The sequence below is a fragment of the Malurus melanocephalus genome, unplaced genomic scaffold (genome assembly GCF_030028575.1).
Source record: "Malurus melanocephalus ecotype Western Australia unplaced genomic scaffold, MMel_1.1 scaffold_9, whole genome shotgun sequence".
Lineage (NCBI taxonomy): Eukaryota > Metazoa > Chordata > Aves > Passeriformes > Maluridae > Malurus > Malurus melanocephalus.
In genome coordinates this window covers 5,658,452-5,680,410 of record NW_026623241.1, presented here as the reverse complement: position 1 = coordinate 5,680,410, position 21,959 = coordinate 5,658,452, and the positions used below count along the sequence as shown (strand labels likewise).

At 37.1% G+C, this 21,959-nt stretch overlaps 1 protein-coding gene across 1 annotated transcript in view; it reads right to left on the bottom strand.

Annotated features, from left to right (window-relative positions):
* TNKS (tankyrase) overlaps positions 1 to 21,959 on the bottom strand; it is a 130,159-nt gene that overhangs the window by 23,525 nt on the left and 84,675 nt on the right. The window contains exons 7-14 of the mRNA XM_057375332.1: positions 18,376 to 18,470; positions 15,372 to 15,438; positions 14,735 to 14,921; positions 12,651 to 12,772; positions 10,115 to 10,206; positions 9,947 to 10,025; positions 1,361 to 1,532; positions 96 to 175 (exon numbers count right to left, since the gene is read on the bottom strand). Coding sequence (XP_057231315.1) covers positions 96 to 175; positions 1,361 to 1,532; positions 9,947 to 10,025; positions 10,115 to 10,206; positions 12,651 to 12,772; positions 14,735 to 14,921; positions 15,372 to 15,438; positions 18,376 to 18,470 — 894 coding nt within the window. The remainder of the gene's footprint in view (positions 1 to 95; positions 176 to 1,360; positions 1,533 to 9,946; positions 10,026 to 10,114; positions 10,207 to 12,650; positions 12,773 to 14,734; positions 14,922 to 15,371; positions 15,439 to 18,375; positions 18,471 to 21,959) is intronic.

The window sequence follows — 21,959 nt, the reverse complement described above, 5'->3', positions numbered from 1 at the left end:
TTGGGCATTGCTTCTACAACTCATGCAGCAGAGGCTTCCCCAAGTCTTGAACAGCAATGCAAAGTGGAAAATTCACATGAACTGCTCAAACCTACCTTCACAGTTTCCAAGTCTCCAGCTTTGGATGCTTCTAATAACCGATAATCCACATCYGATGTGCGCACAGGTGTGCTTTCTGCATGTGGAAAAAGATGGTTTGGGATTACTTAGGATAATTAAGTTATAATAATTTGTGTTCAACATATTTTCCAAACTTGGGGGGCTGCAGTTGGTCTGGTGTTACTTGAGCAAACGCAGCTGGGGTTGTAATATTCAAGYTCATATTGCCAAAATGGCTGAATAAGGGGCCTTAGTTTTAGAGCAAACCAGTCAGATTTTGACTCCATAGCTGACATTATTCTGACAACATTCTTTTTTCTCAGTCCAGATACATACATTCATGTGCACATTTTAACAAGTAATGCTACCTGCACAACCAGCTACATCTCAGGAGTGAGTACACTTCAAAACAGTCCTTCCTTGCACTGCTGTAAAATGCTTTTTTCTTATTTTTGTCCTGTTTTAAGGCAATATTGTTGAAAACACTGAAGGAAATTGAGTTTCTACCTGCCATGGACCTTCTCGTCTATCTGGATATCTGCCTTTGTTTGACTACCTACACAACTCAGTGAGTTACTTGCTCTGTAGTACGTACTGATGCAATTATTCTTCTCTGTACTTGCAAAAATTCAAATGTTACATGGGTGAGAGAAAGTAAACTGTTAAGTGTTTACATGAAAAATAGTGGCACCCTCTTCAAACATCTATTCACCTTTTTAATGCAAGATATAAACAAATTGTCATCTAAGTAGTATCCAGAGCACTTTCACRACAAAATCCTTCTCTGGCGGACAAGTGAGAGATTTGAAGTTAAAAATTCAAACAGTTTAGCAACTATCAGTGTTTTTCTGCCAGCAACACTCTGCTTGTGACTGCTAAAGTATGGAGCACCTAACAGGGTAGGGCGCCTGATGCAGGGAAAAAGGTTTCTTACAARATCAGCAATATTCCAGTTGCCTTGGAATTTGTTACCAAAAGAATCCCAAAATTCCCTATATGTGCCTTCCTAAAATCTCCTTGTACAGCAGCATGTTCTAAATCCACAAGGTAGTTATTTTCTTCCCAATTAGCACAAAACCACTGAACTGAGCAGAGCTATTTATTTATTTTCTGACATATCCAATATGTACTGTAGTTGTGTGCCCTTGATGACAGAGATGAGAAAACCACTGCAAGTCTCTTTCATTRAAGAAGAAGTAAGATTCAAAGCTGTAAAGGGAGAAGCTGAAGTTCAAATACACAAGCCTTTCTTTTTACCCACCACTTAAAATCTGTTGCACTGCTTCATTTCCCATCTGTGCTGCTGTGAAGCCTTGCAARGAGATGATGGAGGGATCGGAGCCGTAACTCAGCAGCAGCCGGCAGGTCTGCAAGTGCCCTGCTAAYGCAGCCCTGTGCAACGCTGTCTGCCCAAGTGTGTCCAGCGCATTCATCTGAAAAAGRAGCAGCAATGTAAAATCAAATACTGTTGCAATTAAAAGGCTGCACCTGTCCCTSTCCTTAATAAGAAGAGCAAAAGGAAGAATTTTCTGGCATACAAATTTATCGATCAATTCTACTGCACTGCAATTAAAAAAAAACAAATGACAAAACATGCATACACTCCAAAGGAAAAACAATTTACCACAGATGTTCTCCTGTCTTTTAGCAACACAGGTTATTTGTTTGTGTGGCTAGCAGACAACATAGGATCYCCAAAACCATACTTTAAATAGTGATCAAACTTTTGACAAATCTGATAAAGACCAACCTTGTGCAAGAAAAGCAAAACTATCACAGAGAAGGAGAAAGAGGTAACTTGACGTCAATTGTTACCAAACAGTTCAAAGATCTTACAGCTTTAAGGAAATTACCATCTGTCATTGTCAGAAGGAGAATAACTCAACATTACCCACTATCAAGAATTAATGCAAAAAAGATGCCAAATTAGGAATTATATGRAAAGAATTGGGGGTGGGAAAAAGTTGAATACAAACATTTCCTCTTCCCTTTTTGTGCCTTTACCGAAGTGTTAAGTATATCTGGATATAATTCTTCTCAATACAATGCTGTATAAACAGGCAAAATGGAGTATCATTTTCAAAGAGGATGATATAATGGAAACATATCTGCCTGTAAAGATCTAACAGWGTACCTAAATAACTAGAAGCATCTCCCCCAGTGCACTATTGAAGAAAGGAAGAGAAGAATGGAGAGCTTTAAAAAGCAGAAAAACTCCCCCATGAAAATAACCTTTCAAGAAGATACTCTTACCTAGCAGCAATTCATGACAAATTTAAATGCAAATGCCCAACAGCTTTTTTACCACTTTATGACACACAGAACTACTCTATATTTTCTGCAAGTAACTCAGAACCTGTTATCTGTTCCCAAGCCTACAGATTGCAGCCTGTGAACTGCATGCMTAATAAACTTTGTTACTGTAAAAAAGCCACCTTTTTGCCTTCTCAGAATCTTTGTGGTGGCAGCAAACAAAGGTTTTGCTTGCTATTTCTCAYGTAAAATGCTGCATGCAAACCCTACTAGCTTTCCATGAAAACTAGCAGAAAAGCATTTTGGTTAAGATACATATTCTATAACTACATGAAATTTAACTACATGAAATTAACTATGCAAAGATCTACTAACAGATAACGTAAAAAAATTAAGTAAAATACCTGCAATACTGCAATCTCAAGCCAAGGGAAAGAACAACCACATAAATAAAGGGTATGATTTGATATTGTCTAAAATTATTTTACAGACTGATAAAGCAGGAATTTCTCAGATCACAAACCTCTCTTGCAGCAAGACGGACAGGAGAATAGGTCTGCTTTCTTCTAACTGTGCTCAGCTCATGCAGCTCTAATGGGATTGCCCTAAAATTTTTGTTTCAAATAAAAAACTTACTGCTATCGTAAATACTAATTAGCTGCTGAATGTCCCAAATCCATCATTTTGTTCAGATGATGATCATCTGTTTCAGGACACCAGATACTTTTCACCACTGATATGGGCACAGAGGTAGGCAGAAGTCTGGGGCTACACACGTTTAGGGATGGTGAAGGCAGAATAAAATTAAATTTTTGGATTCTGGAATTAGCTGATAACACTCTGCTCATCCAGTAAAGAAAATCCTAAGTAATGTACTCTTTAACACTGAATTCCTGTGTTAAACACGCCCGTATTGGACAAATTGTAGAAGCAATAGCAGCAAGGCATTCATTGTGCACAATCTGATACTATGTCCCTGGAAAAAATATTAATATTCATTTGAAAAGAACACTCTCAGAGTCATCAGAGCCATCATCTCATATGTCTTATCCAGATCTCCTTTTACATCCAATCATTATCTTTCCCAACAATCAATTCTTCTGGCAGAAGAACATCAGCCATTTGAAGAAATACCTGCTTACTTCTGAGACAAACAGGGTTGCAGCTGACAGAGGGATGGATGAACCAAATGCAGCTGCTCTTTCCCTCTGGAGCAGAATTAGGCTTTGCAGARCAATGCCATTGAGACTATGCCCCTTTGGGGCAGATCTTCTCTTATCAATAATGCACAACTTCTCTAAAACCAATCAAAGAATGTACTCCACTAAGGCTGAAAGCAACAGGATTTACTTCTAAATTAAAATAAACTACATCTGAAAGCAACAGGATTTACTTCTAAATTAAAATCACTACAAATTGAAGTAAAAAATAGATTAAAGTCTTACAAAAACCATGCCTGGGTTCAAGACCAGGTCTAAAAATATATGTACTTTCAAATTCAAAGCTAAAGTTTAAACTCTGTTTGACAAAATTTGAAATATCCAGGTTGTACTGCSTTACTGGTGCACTGAGAAGGCAGATTGTTCCAGCTGCACTTATAAAAAAAGATAAATATTCATTTGGACCCYTTTATAAGAAGGCTGAAATTAGAAGGCTGTAGCTCTGAATTATCTTACAGGMAAGTTTTCTGCAAGGAGTTAAAAATTACAACTTTGACAGCTTTTATTCCACAGAACACTGGCTCTGGATCCAGTTTCTTCACCTTTTAGCATGAAAGCAGTCATTCCACTGCTCAAAATACAACATAAAAGCAGAATATAAAAATGCAGCATAAAAGCAGTTATCAATTGAAAAAAAATTGGAAGTAAGGGTTTTCAAAGATAGATACTGTCCTATATACAGTATTTCCCAATGCCATCTTGCTTCTGTTCTTTCCTGTCACTCCATTAATTTCCTTTTCCCCAACCTGAATGGGCACTGTAGAGAAATGGAAATGTTCATGTATCATCAGACACTACTGAGATTATGCCTTCCCCCACTGCTGCTCTCCTGGAGCAGYGTACACAGTTACAGCAATATTCCCTTGGATGCCATACACTTGTGGCAGCTCAACAGCTCAGATCTGTTCAGGAAACATTTTTTGCAAGACTTCATAATCATATCAAGTTTTCTRTCAAGATCAAGTGCCCTAAATATCCTCCTACTCACTGACACACTACATACAGCAGCACAAAAAACAACAGCTTCCACGCACTGCAATTTCCTCTGTGAAATCTTTTTAAAAGATGTACATTTTAAAAACCACACACGAAACTTGTGCTCTGCCAGCAGTTCCAGTATCACAGTATCCTTCCCTGCTATGTAAGTGCTCTAACTGCTCTCCTTCTGCATTAATTCTGAAGACAAACTTGCAGTCTTGTGCCTTGTTGTCTAACAATAAATAGGATAGGAGTGAAGAAGCACTGGTGACAACTCCACGCTCGATCAGCAGGAAAAAGCACACAAAAGGGTCAATTTCATTCTGAAAGCTCCTATATGATCCACAGATGTTCCACAATTACCCTTCTGCATAAAAGCTTAACATCAGGATGTTTGGCTGTCTAAGCAGTGAGAAAAGTTGAACCACTCAATCACAATAGATCACACAGMTCTTTATGTAGTTAACCATCATAGTCTAGTATCTGCTGCATTTCTAATAGGCAATTTAATTTTTCAATTCTTACTGTTTCCTGAGAAAGTCATATGTCTACTTGAAATATTAGAAGGGAATGTGCTATAAAACAAGGTTATTCAAAGACATTTCAGTTTGTTGTGTGGGTCTAGATGGACGGTGAGCATTTGCAAATCCATGATCATGAAAAGCTGGCAACATGCTACTCCAATGCACAGAAATTGCATTATGCAAAGATGCATCAAGCAAGATCCTCCCAGCAGAGCAGAATGAAATAATTTCTGCTACCATCACAAATAGGGACACTGTTTCTCTGACATGACCTTATAAAGGCTCGTTTTCTCTTGCAGAAGAATATGTATCCTTTAGAGGCATATCACAATTAAAGAGCATTCATGACATCTCTACACTTGCCCAAAACACAAGTGAACTTCCATGCTTGCAGGTCTTCCTTTCCAACAATTCTTCCAGTTCCAAAAATACTCTGATCTTTTACTTTGGCACTACTAGAAAGCTGAGTATCTTTCTGAACACATTAATTTCCCATGTATCTGTAAATTCGGACAAGGGCTTAATCTATGAAATACTAACCTAGAAATACAACAAAACAGGATGAAAATCACATTTTCACTAGTTCACCACCAYTGAAGTATTTTTTAAGCTAAAAATTTTGATCATCTTCAAAGATAAAATCATGGCATTTGAAGATTTGATCATGGGTCTAATAAAAAGTGTTTATGCTTGAGGATTCTTTGAAGATGCTCTGCTTTTACTTTTCATATGGTACTTCATATTCAACATCAAATAAGCAGTGGTGTGAAATGCTGTCTCATACTGTAGTGCAGGCAAACATGTAAAATTGGCATTTAAAACCACAAATACTTATGAACATTCTTGAAGAAAATTCTAAGAAATCCCAAAGGTYTCTCACCTATTCTTTAAAATGACAGTCAACTTCTGCAAACTCAAGTACCAAGCTAGTGAAAATATTTTCCATGGAATGCGTGATGCTTAGATATAACAAACTGATGTGCAAGTGATGTGCACTGAGGACATCTTCACAGGTCAAATYAGGAACCCAGTCTATGCTGTCACTAAGGGCCAGCAAGACACATCAAAATAAGCGATTTGTGGTTAATTGCTTACYAATAGGTTAATTCTTGCCAACACAAATCACAGAATCACAGAWGATGCTGAATTGGAAGAGACCCATCAGGATCATCRATGGGACCTGCCTCTACACAGGACATCTCAAAAATCCCACTGTGGGCCTGAGAGCATTGTCCAAAAGCTTCTTGAACTCRGTGCTGTGACCACTCCCCTGGGGAGCCTGTTCTACTGCCCAACCAACCCTCTGAGTGAAGAACRTTTTCYGAATATCCAGCCTAAACTCCCCTGAMTCAGCTTCAGGCCATTCCCTCAGGTCCTGTCACTGATCACCACAGAGAARAGATMYAAGTTCTTAGATGTTCTTTCTGTAAAATAAGTCTTGATCAAGCTACATGTTATTCAAACAGTCCTTCACTGTTTATTATCATCAAATGGAGTTCAAATAGCAAACAGWGATAACATTAAGGATAATTAAATCCAGCTCCAAGACCACAAACTATCTCTTGCTCATCCCAAATTCCCTAAAGCAGTCTTTATCATGCTTTAGCCCTTCTCACAGAATAAGATATGCTACACATACATACTTCACTGTAGCTCACTTTTGTTGTCTGACACAGTTGCTCTTCATGAAAACAGGATTTCCTATCTACTGCTAAAACAATAATAATTTTCAATCTACAGAACTTCATATTACTTTGTCTCCTAAAGCTATTATTRCTGGTTATTTCGTGTATCAGCTGTCTGCCTTTTGTCATGGAATTTCAGAAGAAGAAAGTTCTACTTTCTTTGAAGACCTAATTACACATCTTTTTCAAATTGTTACTCCCTCAGTAGTCAGTAGTGGTTTCCAGAAGGGAGATTAAAACTGACTTTTACAGTACCTCTACTTYGACAAAAGAAATGGCTGCAAAGTAAAAAAAAACATACATGGTAGGAGGTGTCATCCATGTACACTTCAGTAAGCATTTTATAACACATTGGAAAATTTTTATTTTATATTGAAAAAATAGAGATTGGTTGAAAACCCCTCTATTTYAAATGGGAAGGCTGCTTGGTGACCTTATGGATAATTTTGTTTTACTATTTGCATTAATGACCGTAGCACAGGAGAATTGTGCTGACAAGCACAAATAYAAAATACTAGCAAAAAAAATATATCAGGACTCTCTGTGCACTACAAAATTACAGGAAGGATATAAGTACTACTGTCTTATGTCCATTAAAAAGGCAAATTTGATTCCAGTATGCATGAGTCAGGTACTTTCAAAAGAGATATGGAAGTGGCATCATGGAAGGCAGTGGGGAAATGAATTCTGCTCTTGTTGCCTGAACTCCCAAGATTTCCTCTRGTGCTAGTAAAGAAAAGGGGTTATAAGGACAAACAGGAAAACACAATATTCCCTTATGAGGGAAGACTAAGTGTTTTAGTCTASCAAAACAAAGGCTAAGAAGAATCAGTTCACTGCAACTACCTCCCWGAAGGAAGCATCAAATAGGAAGAGAGGTATTTAAAACACAGGACTGTGCAGTTTAAAGAGCAAATGGATCCTCACTGTGAGGCTGCTATTGCAAGGGGACTGGATTCACCAGCTCACCCTCTCTTGAAAAAATACAATCAGACACGATCAAAGAGCTACCAGGACATCTGATCACATCTTATCAAGTAACTAAAATTCAAGACACAAAAAGAGAAAACACGAAGGGAAATACTTCCAAAAACACAACAAAAGAAAAATCAAAACATGTCTCATGCTTCRGGGATGAAAGGTGCCATGTCCCAGCAATCAGAAACAAAGACATATCAATGTCAAGAGTATCTGATGAACCGAAAGCCTACAGTAAAAGCATGAGCAAGAGGTCAAATGATAATATATAAGCAAGACAAACATTTTAGAGTGATTAAATATGCTTAGTTAACTAATGAATACTCTCGAGCATATCCCATCTGGGAACTTCAAAGTGCCTCATRAAGCCTTAATGATCTACCTCTCATTAAAAATTATGGTTACATTATTTACTATTTTACAGCTAAGAAACTTTGGACACTGATCCATTGCAGTATGGAAATACATATTTAATATTAACTTTGATTGGTCTCCTGCCATGTACTTAAGTGCTCTGCTAGATCATAAATGTGAATGGCCTATCTTCAGAATAACATAGGATATAGGATATGAATGAAGAATGAGGTTTAATGATCACCATGCATCTCTATTTACATACTGCCAACAGAGTAAGCAACAGAACACACAACCCAGCATAATTCYGTAGATAACTGGGACCACTCATCACCATTAGTCAGTCCTCAAGTGACTCACAAATCATGATTTAGGAAGCCCTGTTTCAGGATATAGAAGAATTATAAGGTRATATCAGAATGTGCTACTGAGAAAAACAAAATGGATCCATTCTAGTAAGGATGTCATCTTTCAGCTTACTCTTAACCTGACAACAACTGAGCTAGATTTTCAAGGGAGCACTAATTTAAATACCTAGCAGCACACAGAAGCTCCTTGTGTTTCAAAGGAGGTAGTACTTYGGTATCAGTACATTTGAAACTCCAGCATACCCAGTTCAGTGCCTAACCAAATACCATCAGTACTGAATTCCTGTGCAAAATCAGACCCATAAAGACATGAGGTATTCATGCCCATAGCAAAATGAATGTTTTTATCTTTCAGTGCATAGGTATGCTACTAAGAGTGAATCTGGGAAAATAATAATGAATAGTTTTAATGACCACCAATCAAGAACTTTAGCCTTTCTTTCCCACATCGGAAAAACTTGGCAGTCACCAGGGTATTAGGATCCTCGAATGCGATAAACTCTGCTATGGTATTGTTGTTAAGATATTTTATGATGACATTGAAGTACTATGGAAGTGAATCATGGCAGCGAGCTCTCATATAGGCTTATAAATTAAAAYTCATAGTTTCAAAATAAAAAACTATGCAACTACATTGCTTATACCTCCTATCATGGCAAGTGACACTAGATTGTTATTACAGGCAATAACATAATATGGCAGGTAATAATTCAGAACAATGAGTTCCTCATTCCAAGCTCCCTGAATTAAGAAGACTCAAAAAGAGTAATCTGAGCTCCATTCAAAGCAAAAATAAGGAGACCTTTTATATTTTAATCAATGAAAAGAAGTACCCATSAAAAAGAGTTTCTGAGAAAATTACATAGTGACATATATAATTAGCACGAATGTTAGGTTTACTGCTAAAACTTGTAGAAAGGTAATTCAGAAACACCTCTGAAAGATGGTTAAACCACATTCTAAATAAATTTAGTAGTGCTTTCCTCTGCCTTTAATAAYTTGCTGAACAATGTATTTCTAAGCAAGCTTCACCATTAACTCACAAATCACTTAGGTCAGCACCTACAAACAGCTAAAGGGCACAGCAAAACAATCTGACTAAKAGAGTAGGAAGCAAGCAAGGGCTAAGGGATACTCAGCATGAGAATACTAAACTCAGTGTCAGTACCCTCAGGCACTGGGTATTTTCAAGCCAACAAGATAAAGCAACACGAGGTTGTTGATAACCACATTTATTAGAAATTAGCAGCAAGATTCATTAAAAACGAGTAAAGYCTGTATTCAGCTACTTGGAGAGAAGTAATTTTCAAATAGGAGTCCTGAAGATCCTGTCATTATTTCAGATAAACACACTTCAAGATTAACACAACAAGAACAAGGCATACAGAAAAAAGCAGTAACTATCATAAAAACTTACATGGTATTTAACCAACATAACCCTTCTTCTTGCCTTTTGYTTTAAATAAAATACATGTAAATATATTTACCTTTGCTCCATGTTTATGCAGAACTTCCATGACATCATTATGAGCTTTTTCAGCTGCAACATGTAAAGGTGTCATGAAACTAGAGGGGTGAAAAAAAAGCAATATATTAGTTTTACATTCCYAGTATGACAGAGGCCTTTGGAAAATCCAAACATTTCAGAAACCTACTCTTTGTTTTTCTCGTTTACATTTGCTCCTTTCCTGAGYAACAGCTCTGTAACTTGTTTCCTCTTGGGGTGCACAGCAGCCACAGCACAATGCTGCAAAAAAAGTAAACATAAATAATATTTTAACTACACAGATGATAAAGAACTTTAAGGACACATTACTTCATCTCTTAATAATTCTGCTAAAATCAGACTACAAAATTTGCCAACAAAATTCATCATGGTGAACAAAATACAGGTTAGTAATCAATGCTAAATTATTCAACTCAGCAAAAMAAAATTCATTTTAAAGCTATTTGTCACATAGGCAAAAAGCAGCATGGTCCCAACTATRTAAAGCAGCTATCAGGACAAAGCTAACACATAATGCACAAAGGWGGGGAAGACAAAGAGTTTCTACAGAGGGTCTCCAAAGGGGTCCRGTAGGATTCTGCTGCAGTTCTCAGACTGACAGGACTTGAATGTTGCCTTGTTTCTTCTTCTGCTCCAGTGTGTACAGACCTTGTTCATGGCATTTGTGATATGCACCAAGGTACAGATTATGTAATGGGCAAACAGGCAATGCATTTCTCTTAGAGTATGTTTTTTCCATGCTATGAGAAAGTAACACCCTTCACACAGAGCTTTTCAATACTCCTGCCTGTCCTTGTGGGACCACACAGCTCTACCAGATGTAACTGCTCTCCTAAAAGTGGCTGGCATCTGTTGGTTTATCAACAGTGGGCCTATCAAATGCATTTCTGAATCCTGGAATTACCAGCATGGTTCCAGATAAGGTTGAACACCTGGCTTTAAAATCAGTCCAGAAATGCTTGTTTCATGTTTGGATACCTCAAAATAGCAGACTATGAGAAACAGGAGAAACTATTGGATATTTCTGTTTATATTCTTACCCACATTTTAAAACAGTAAGCCATAAAAGGCAGATGATCTCATGGAAGAGTTCTCCAACTTCCCAATAGCAAAATAGCCTTTACAMTCAGACAGACCCCAAACCCACTACTAACAGGCAGCACCAGTACCAACAACCATCTTTTGCCCAATTTCAGCCTTCATCATGAAGTAACTTTCACTCAAGCTTTCACACTGCTGCTACTCAGCTGGGCACATCCAAATTTTGCAAAGGCAAGCTTTGTAAATAAACATTAAGATCAACTTCTGCTCTGAAGGGTGGCAGCATTTTTAAGGCTTTGCAGATAATATCCTGTATATATTTCCTGCCAATATGACAAACAAACCCTAAAACACACAAATGCTGAAATACTGCCAAACTTCAAAGCAACACTGAAACCTAAGCCCAGTGCTTGCTTTGGCCTTTTGGCTAATAGAGCAGAGACCCCAGTAGCCCGTGGTAAATGATATCAYGCAGGAATAGCTCAGTTAGGTCACATATAACCTCATCTGATCCTGGAAGCTAAGTCCTTCCTCTTGGACTGGAGACAACTTGGAAATCACAAGTATGTCAGCCAAAAACTGAAAAATAACAGTCAAGCACATTGTGAACAGTGAACCAAATACATCAATAGAGCTAAAATATCCCACTTGGCCCAGCTACCCCTGCAGAATCAGCAGGAGGAAAAGAGCAAAGAACATCGCAGGACTATGAAGTGATCATTATCCAGATAAAGAGATGCCACATAGCAGCAGCTGACACACTCAGAAATAAAAGAATAACACCATCCCAGATTTCATACTGTCTTCACATTCAGCCTGCAAATCTCTGTTCTCTATCTTGCCTCTAACTTCAGGCTAGGATGCTGAGTCCTCCACGGCGGAAACAGAGCATATGGATGATTGGTACCCAACATGCAATGTTCAGATCACAATGTTTCTAAAACTAAATATGCAGCTGTATGCCTGCAGCTGAGACCTATCACTGCAAAARAAAAAAGTTCCATTGGAAGTAAATATCATAACCTTAGTGGTTTTAATAATATCACCAGTCTCAGCTTCAAAGTCTTCCGTGCATCAGGGACACTGGCTGTGTTCTTTGCTTCCACTGCTTCTTCAAACAATGAAATAAGAGCAGGATAATGCCACTAAAGTCTCAAAGAACCCTGTTTCTATAGCTRATGTGGTATTGTCACTATTATTCCAAAACTGTAAGACCTGTGATATACAGCTATTTTCACCACAATTTTACATACCTTATGAAGAAAATTTGTAATCTAAATTTGCCCACATAAAACATGAAGGAAACACTGGGCTACAGAAATAAAATTTAACCCYATAATCAACCACAGCAACCAACCAATAAAAGAAAAGGTTTATGGGAACAAATACAAGAGAAGGGAAAAATGAAAAGGTGTGGCTGCAGAGTTTCTTTACTCTACCAAAAGGAAGGGGAAAAGTGATAAAATAAATTATATGGTGTTTTTTTCTATAATGGCAATTTTATTTTAGTATAGAAAGTGTTCAATGGCAAATTCTACATCTCAGATGATGAATGTATTTTCATAGTGTAGAAGTAAAACTCCTTGACTCCAGGCTGGCAGCACATTTATCATAAAGCAAATGGATTGACTGTATAATCTCACCAGTGCAGTCTCATGCGACTGTGGCTGCTTAAAATTAATGATCTCCAAAGCGAGTGTCTTTTTCACTTTGGCTAGGTCTGCCTCTCTGGCTGCTTGCAGTAGAGAGTGTCCTTTGAATTCATCTGTTAGAGGAAAAAGACACATTTAATATTCAGCAAGATGTCACATTTATAAATGTTATTGCAGAGAGACAGCTATACTCAATCAAGAGGAAAGAGGAGTGCTTTGGCATGTCTTCGGGTGGCAGCTGACCTGGGACACAGAACATGAAAGACACTTGGCTGAAACCAAAGGGACATGCTAAAGGAGAGGAGAAGTGATTCCTTGAGTAAAATTCTGGTAACTTTTCCCCCTTTTATCCTCCACTCAGCTGACATTAAATGCATATGTAACCTCTGCATTACCCTTGTCTGTGTTCAAATGAGTACAATGCTATGAGACATTCTGAAGAAAACAAAGCATWACAGCTGCTTGTCAAAAGCCTTACCATATTTGCAATGACAAGTAATTCACCGTAAAGTCTGAGTATATATATAATTTCTACAAAATTATAAATAATAACAATAGAAACACAACCAATAATAATACATATATAAAACTCTACTATAAAATATTTAACTATTGATCTTAAARAAAGCTAACTAGATAAGCATTTGAAGTCAGTCTGCTACAAAGATGAAACAAGATTTGACGGCAGGTATATCTTTGCAAGTATAGAAAACTAATTTTGTTATTTCCAGATCTTGTTTACCTCAGCAACTAGTTCACTGTAGTTTTAAATAACTCTGAATTTGAAAAGAAGTGTTTCTCTTAAAACGTACAGATGAAAGGTAGTTTAGCAAGAATTACATCTGACCAGGGAACTAGGAAAACACATCTCAATTTCAGTAAAAATACAAATATTTTTCTTTCATAAGCAAGCTTGAAATCCTAAGCTTGTTAAAGACGGACTTTCTTCACCCACCTGTGTTTTAATGACTGGTTCAAAATCCTTTGTAAGCAAAGCATTACTCAAAGCACAAGTGCAAATAAATGTTGAAATAACAAATATAATGTAACTTTATTCGCATAATAGAAGACCAAACAACTCAAGAACATAATAAACAWGATATTTTAGGATGCAAATACAAGCTATCCCATCAAGATAGTGTCAGATTTGACATAACCCTTGTTATTTGTTTACAAATTTCAGTGGATGTTAATGGACAAGAATCTTCCGTCACTTCTCTTGAGGAACTCTAAATACAGAAATAAACCAAAGTTTAARTTGATTTTTTCTTTTGCTTGTTAATTTAAATAAATGCTAGATGAACCTTGTTCAGAGCCAAAAGCTTTAGCCCAGAACTCAGAGCAGAGAAGTACCTAAAAGATACTAAGGCTAATACTCTTTACTTCTAGACCAAAGTTTTCTATTGCACATSATTCATCATCTTCCCCTGCAAAGAATACTGACAGACCAAAACCTGACTMGCTGTAATTGTGAGTAGTACAGGATCACGCTATTAGTGTCTGGGGGGCTTCTCCTMTACTGAGAAGGTGAGAGACAAAACCAAAAACTTATTTATAATTGAGAATCTAATTCTTGAGAAGTTTTCTGTAACTTCATATGCTCTGTTTCCATATGTGTCTCATTTAATTATCTTTTACATTTTGTAAGACTGAGAAAACAAAACCCCAGAGAGGGAAAGCAAAGACATACAAATTAAAATTAGAGTTGAAATATGGGTTTGTAAACAGCATAAGCATTGCAAAGACTACAAAAGAAGGTGATGGAATTTCCATCTTCAAGGCTGCACACCAAAGCTACSTATATTCTGTAAGTTTCTAAATGCAATACAGACTCAATATGGAGGCTCCTGTGTGACTGAAATGGATTTAAAACCCTCAAAGCCACTAATTCAGCAGTACCTTAATAATTGTAAACTTCAGAAAATCAGGCAATATCACAAACGATGTATCAGAGGTACCTGCGCCCCTCAAAGCGCRCGGCACAGCTGCAGCCATTTCTGAAGCTCAAGGAAGGTGGCCTGGAAGGAAAGCATCCCTTCAYACCCACCAAATGTTTTCAGTCTGGAAACACTTACAGGTCAGTCTCTCCCTGAGCTCAGGCGTTGGAGCCATGTCAACCGCGCTCTTGCCGTGGCAGTTGACCAAGGTGGGATCAGCGCCGTGGCTCAGCAGGAGGGAGCAGACCTCCACGCGATTCTTGGAAGCAGCCTCGTGCAGTGGGGTGAATTGCCAGAGATCCATAGCATTCACACAGGCACCATGCTAGCACAGCAAAAAAAAACCTTGGGTTAGTAAGAAATCATTTTCAACAACATAAAAGCTTACAAATTAAAAAAAAAAAAAAGAACCAAAAAACCAGTTCAAATCACTCGTATATGAACATATACACAAAGAAATTAACTTAAAATACCAGTATACACAAAAATATTGCTGGCTCCTCAAAAATAAATGTAATTTCTGTGTGAGCTAATTTTTGAACAGAAAGATTCAAATTAAACTCTACTATCAGTCCAAAGAAATTTAGTGGGGGAAAAAACACATTTACTGTTCCAACAAAGGTCTAAAGTTGCAGGCTTCTGAAATGAAAACARCCTGTTTTAAACCTGTTACTAGGAGAAAAAAACCCCTTGCTTTTCAACTCCGATTTAAACAGTTTATATCTCATCTAAGGCTTCTAAATTAACAGTAATTACTTTCCATCCCTCTGCTTACCTTAAGCAGCAGCTCTGTAACCTCGTAGTGTCCATAAGAACATGCATTATGAAGAGGCACAAGACCACTGCATGRAAGAAAGCAAATGACAAATATATTTAAGCAGCATTTTTAAARGAGAAACAATTTTCTCCCTACTGAGATAAAAAGATCAAATTAAAGTTGACATATTTAAATAGTTAAGTATATAAAAATTAGGATTTACAAACTAATGGGAAAATGTGACTTCCCCAAACAACATATTATTTAAGAGTGGCATTAAAATGTGGGGTTTTGTAGCTTGGTTTTTGGGGGCTTCTTTTTGTTGTGGTTTTTTTTTTTTTTTTTTTTTTTTTTGCTGTAACAGGCCACAGATGTTTAATCTACCATTAAGATTAGCATTAACTGACTTTGACATGATCTTTCTTGAAGCTATTAAAGAGGGGGGAAAGTCCCATTCCACATTCAATTTCCTCAAYAGTGTTCAGCTTCTGCCTAAATAGGAACTCCTGTTTAAAATGCTACATGAAAGGCAAAACTCCCCAGATAACACCAACATAACTCCTGGGTATATTATGAAGATGTACAAATATTCACAGAAAGCAGACTTAAATTGCTGCTCCAGACTGTGCAATGACCTGATTTTCCTCCATTTTTTACAGCACAACCTATTTAACTGTTCAAGATACTTTTAAGAGAGTCCTGGTAATTTTGTACAGTGATATTACTGCAGGCTGGACTTTAAAATGACACTAGCAAAGTAAATAAAAGGGATTTTGTCACAGGCACAAGATGTAATAAAAAAAACACGCATTGAAAAGGAGATGCAAAATGGGTAATTATTACAGAGGACAAAATTAGTTTAATTCAAGCCAAGCAAGACAGGCTAGTTAGGGCTCAACAAAGCAGTACATAAAATGCATTGAAAACCATCATTAACCCCCAGCACCTATGAAAAATACAGGGAGTAATTCCCAGAACTGCAAAATCAACTCAGAGAGCATTAAGACAGCAAGTAGGAGACTGYAATTAAGCAAATCTTATTTTAAGGCGGATGCTCTCAGAAGCAGCACAGGAGAGGGAAATTAGGGGAGAATTTCTCAGTTTTTTCCATCATTACTTTTCTTTATTACAACTTATGGGTGCATGTGTGAGACAGAGAGAGACTATCCATGCCACAGAGCATGCAAAAAACCCGCTGCCTTCCAAAATGATGTTCTTCTCCAAGGACTGAGGGCTTCAAGGCCTGTTAGCAAATACAATCACTGCAGCAATGCACCTGGCCACTGCTGCAGGATCCCCTCCCCTCTTCCCAGCACAACAGCTGTAGGGGAAAGAAAAGAACAGTTGCGAAAGAGCTTCCTTGGCTGAGCTTCTCTTTGGGAGTAATTGGAAGTGGTGACCATTTTGAAAACGCAGCACAGTTCCTAAGCACTTTCTCTGAATTGACTCCATTGAAGAGAACCTAAGAGTTCTATAAAATCAATGTAGCCTAATTTAGCTCCTTAAATTAAAACTGTCAGTTATTTATAGCCTATTTACTTATAAATTATGTATAAGTAAGAAACAGCGAGGTAAAACAAAACACCATACCGATTCTAAATGTGTGGTGCCACTAAAAAAAAAGTGGGAGCTTACTAGGATGTTAAGTGTTTCTAAATATGTTTGGGTTGTGTTGAAGCTCAGTGCAGAGTAAGTATTGAAAGGTTTTCCTTTCTTTGTTTGTTTTCCTTCCCCCCTGCTCCAGCCCTCCAGTTCAAGTTCAACTTAACTACTTTTCATATGTTACAACCAAATTCTTCAAACCTCATGATAGCATCTACACTGGAATTTTCTACCAACTGATGCTGAAATTTTGGAAAGGTGTAAAATACCTTCAACTTGCTTAATAATGCTGGATCTACCCAAATAAGTATTATATGAGCATTATTGTAGGATTCTTGTGGTTTATTTTTGTGGGTTTTTTGGGGGGAGTTGGGGGGCTTTTGTTGTGCTTTTTGTTTAGGCAGTTTTTTTGTGTGGTGTATTTTGGTTTTGGGACGGTTTTGTGGTTTTTTTTGAACGTATTTTTGGTTTTTGAGTTGCATGTCATCGTGCGTTTCACAACAATGTTGTTTAAAAAAAGCCATTGGGGTAAAAGGACAGATGAAAGAGCTACAATTAGTCAAAGTTTGAGAGTTTAAGTATGCCTAGGACTCTTTTGGAGAGAAAGGAAAAAAAAGAAAGAAGCTAAGAAGTTAATTTAAAATCTCTTTTGACACTAGGCTGGACTCCGCAGAAAATGAAAATACAGGAAGTACCTCATGTTTGCTGCTGGAGACAGAACACACATGGACTCTGAATACAAGATCCACGCCCTTAATCAGGAACTCAATTTCTACAATGTTAGGACTAAGCCTTCTTATCCTGCCATCATAGAAATCATCATCTTCGAGATCAGAAATGTATGGCTGAGAACAATGCACAGCACATATCATTTCAGATTTCTGACTGCTGTTCTGACTTTCTGATATCTTATGTAACTATCATCCTTACTGCAAAAATAGAATCCTTTAGCCTCTACTATATCTTGATTTTTGCTGTGAGCATCAATGAAGACAGATCTATGAGGACCACTAGTTGTGAGCACAAGCATTATTGATTTTACTTGGAATKAATCCATATATATGAAAGAGGATAATGAGATCATAGACAGGTTTTTCAATGCAGCTCTTTCACTATGCCCTTGTACCTTCTCCTTATCTCCTTTCCAAAAAGAATCCTGTTAGTCCATAATTTTAAAAGGTAGTCTGTGAATGGAAGTAAAGAACAAAGTTTGGGAAAAAAATTAAAGGTGTAAAAGAAGACTTTAAACAAGTGCAATCACAATTAATCTGAAGCACACTCAGATTTTGGAAGCACGTATCACATTCTTAGCCAACTATTTGAGATCATGCTGCAACATGAACCAAAGAAATAATTCTTTATCTCAACTAATACAAAACCAGTACTGCAAACAGATCATAAATCAATTAATTTTACATACCCTTTGTCCTTGGCGTGTACATCTGCACCATGCTGAAGCAGAAGCTGGACTATCCGAACTCTGTTGTAGCCAGCTGCTAGGTGTAAAGGAGTGGACTGCAAAACAAAAGAAGATAAAGAATGGGAGCCACATCAATTTTAAGTCCTTTACTTCCTGCCATTGAAATACTCTTAGTTCCTTTTACACTTGCATCAAGACAAGTTACAGTATCCTTCTGTGATCAACAAATATAAGGCACAGGTAGGCCCTTCCTGTTGCCAACCCAAAAAAAAATTCCTTAATGTGGGTAAGAGTACAGACACCCCTAAGGCATTAATAGYATCTTAATCTGAAGTTAAATTTTAAAAACCATAATCATCACCACCTCTGCACCATAAAAATCTCCAAATGTGTTCTGAACTGTGCAGTGGTAAGACAAAGAACACATTGTACAGAGATTGCAGTTTCCTGCAAAATATAGGTCTTCAGCAGTAATGCACTTTACTGCATAATAACAGAGTAATAACACCTTTCTCCATGGCTAACTCATACAAATTTTAACTGAAAGCTTTTGAGTTGACAACAGTAATTCCCTGTGAAGTTTATTTTTAACAGGTTTTTATTATGAAACAAATTTTGTGTGCTGTCTCAGCCTGAAGGAACTGCTTTCTCACACAAATGGATGATGCGGTTTCCTCCTTCCCAATGCTGAGAAGCAGAGGATTTCAAAGGAAAATTTGTTGCAGTTTATTCTGTGGCATGCAACCAAATGATACAATTTTCTTACAGTAAAACCCCCMCACACAAAGCAGCTTGAAACATGGGAAAACTTACATATCTCACAGTTTTATGCTAAGTACAGATTTACTGTCAGCATTAAAACATCATTATACAGTATTACAAGGGAAGATGTCACATTTCACTATTATCAAGAGGTAAAAAACCAAATCAAGACAAAGGGTCTCATCTGTGATAAACAGCAGCAAGTACTATATATCCATAAATAGTATGGATTTACAGGAACACATATYTAATATGTCCATAGCTTGGGAGTAGTCTGTATTATATTTTACTAAAGTCTCAACACTTTGCTAATTTGCTCCAGAAAGAGTAACCACTTTGACAACTACCAAGTGTCTTGTGTGTCATACTGAGTACACAGCTTGTACTATCAAAAATGAGAGCACAGAGCATCTCTTACAAAAACTCCTGCGTAATTCAGTAAATTTAGGGAAGCAGTTATGCAAGTTTCCATAAAACCTGTCTTCAGAATTACATATTTTCAAAATAAGGACATCTAACATTCCTAACATGAAGATCCCCAATGTGTTTCCAAAGTACAAAATACCAGTAAGAATGAACATGGCCAACCTTTTAAGTTTTGACCACACAAATTATGAGGATCTGTTACTCTGTTTAAGACTTCTACTACTTAATTAACAATTTAGACTGATTCAGAAGGCATTATATCTTTTTATATCTGCCCCTATTATAAATTAACTGTCTTCTGCATATCATAAACACTAAAGAAGGTGTGGATAAGGATGGTGCTGCTATTAATATTCAGAATACTTCAGTATTGTTTATTCTGACAGTTGCYTTGGTTTGGTTACTAAATCGAGTTYTAKCAACTGAATTAGAAACTCAGAAAACCTGAAATTAATTTGAAATTAATTACAGAAAAGTCAGTCTACTCAAAGGTCTAGACTCCAGAGAAACTGGAGCCAAACACTAAATACACTGTAGGATCCTTTAACCTTACTACAATTAAACTACATCCATTCTTGTCTGCGTGCCACTTCTAAAACAATGATGGCAGACTTCCAAAATGATACTTTACTCATATGAAATATTATCAACTGAGATGCTCTCAATAAAGACACATAACCCCAGAGTCTTGCTCACTCCTTAAAATTAAAACTATTATGACTCAGGCCAGGACTGTGCACTTTTATTTCTAGGGTTAATAGACCTGCATTTGCAAATAACATCATTAGAGAAAAAACCCATTTCTCATGAGAAAGAGCATTCATTAATACTATAGATTTAATAAGTAAAAATAGTAATCTGGAGTTACAAGCTTGTRTGCTGATTACAGAATCTAGGTACCCAGAAGATAATACTGTGCTGGATGAACTACTCATTATATGACACTATGAGCCCTCCAAAAAAAAAAATCAAGTGAATGATGGCAGGAATGATTTTTAAAATTAACATACTATTCATATAGCATCAGGAAGTAGAAACTAAGTATCACTAACAGCAGTACTGTCTACTGCACCCGAAAGGTATATCAAACAAATTACTTAATATTAAGAAAACAGATTTAATAAAGCKAACAATTAATCCCTCCTCCCATATCCTGCAAAACTTGGCAAGTCTTACTAACACAAATCCCTAGAGGGTACTTACCTTCCAAGACTCATATTCACAGTTACCAAGCCAATCACACTGTCTTTCTTACTTGCTAGTGTAATTAAAAAGAATATCACTTCATTTTTATTGAGCAAAGTAGAAACATAATGCAAGATGCTCATATTATTTGAAATTTTTATGGCAGCTGTAACTGAGCCAAAGTGGTACTGTGCATTTCAAGGAACATCACTGTACACAAGATGGCAATCGCTGTCAACCTGTATACCTACTATTTATAGTAAGGCAGGAATTTTTGCCTTATCTTTTTGATAATGTGTTGCCTGGGAATACAAGGAATGCATTTTTTACATTTGATATTGCTCTCAGTAAGCCTTAGGTATTTTTACACTGCTTCATTACCAACAGCTGATTTGATGACCCTTGTTCAAGGTCAGCTGCCTTGGACTTGCCAGCCCCTGTTCACCTGCATCAAACAAAAGGGGCCCCAAGGGATCTCCAGTGCTACAGGCTCTGAGCAGCTTCTGCTAAAATCTGGAAATTGGTTTCAACAAACCATCCACAGGCAATGTGGGAGTGATAGCTCCAAGCATCATCCGTATCCCTTCCTACCTTGCTAAAGAGTCTTCAGCAGCTCTCAGATGATAATGCTGCCACTGCCTCAGAAGAAAGCTGCATTTTCAGATTCAAATTACACATTTTATGGGCAACTTTAAACCAAGGGATCTTATGTAACCATCTTATATTATGCATTATTTGCATGATTAATAACAGCTGCAGGAGCTGTTTTAAGAACTAATATTCCCYGTTCTTGTTTTCTACTGCAGAAATCTTTATATAATGCTATTTGCTAAAAATCTTAATCAATGTGTTCTTTTCTTTCTCAAGTTGCCATCCCAAAGGCTATTAAAATCAACAAACAATCTTATTACATAAATGAGGTCTCATCATATATCTTATTTACATTACCAAACAATGATTTAGAATTATCATAAATTAATTTAATTGTCCTCAGGAAGGGTATTCTCATMGTAAAGAGGGCTGATTTTAAGGGCCAGCTCTGGCCTTGACATATGGCTATTCTTGTGCTCAGAAGGTCCCCACAGGGATAAGAATCAGAAAGAGTGGCTCTTACACTGATGGGGAAACAAGTAAAACTTGGCAAAAAATACCTAAGGACACTTCTATGCTTATTGTTAACTCTTCTACAGTACTATGCTGACAAAGGACAG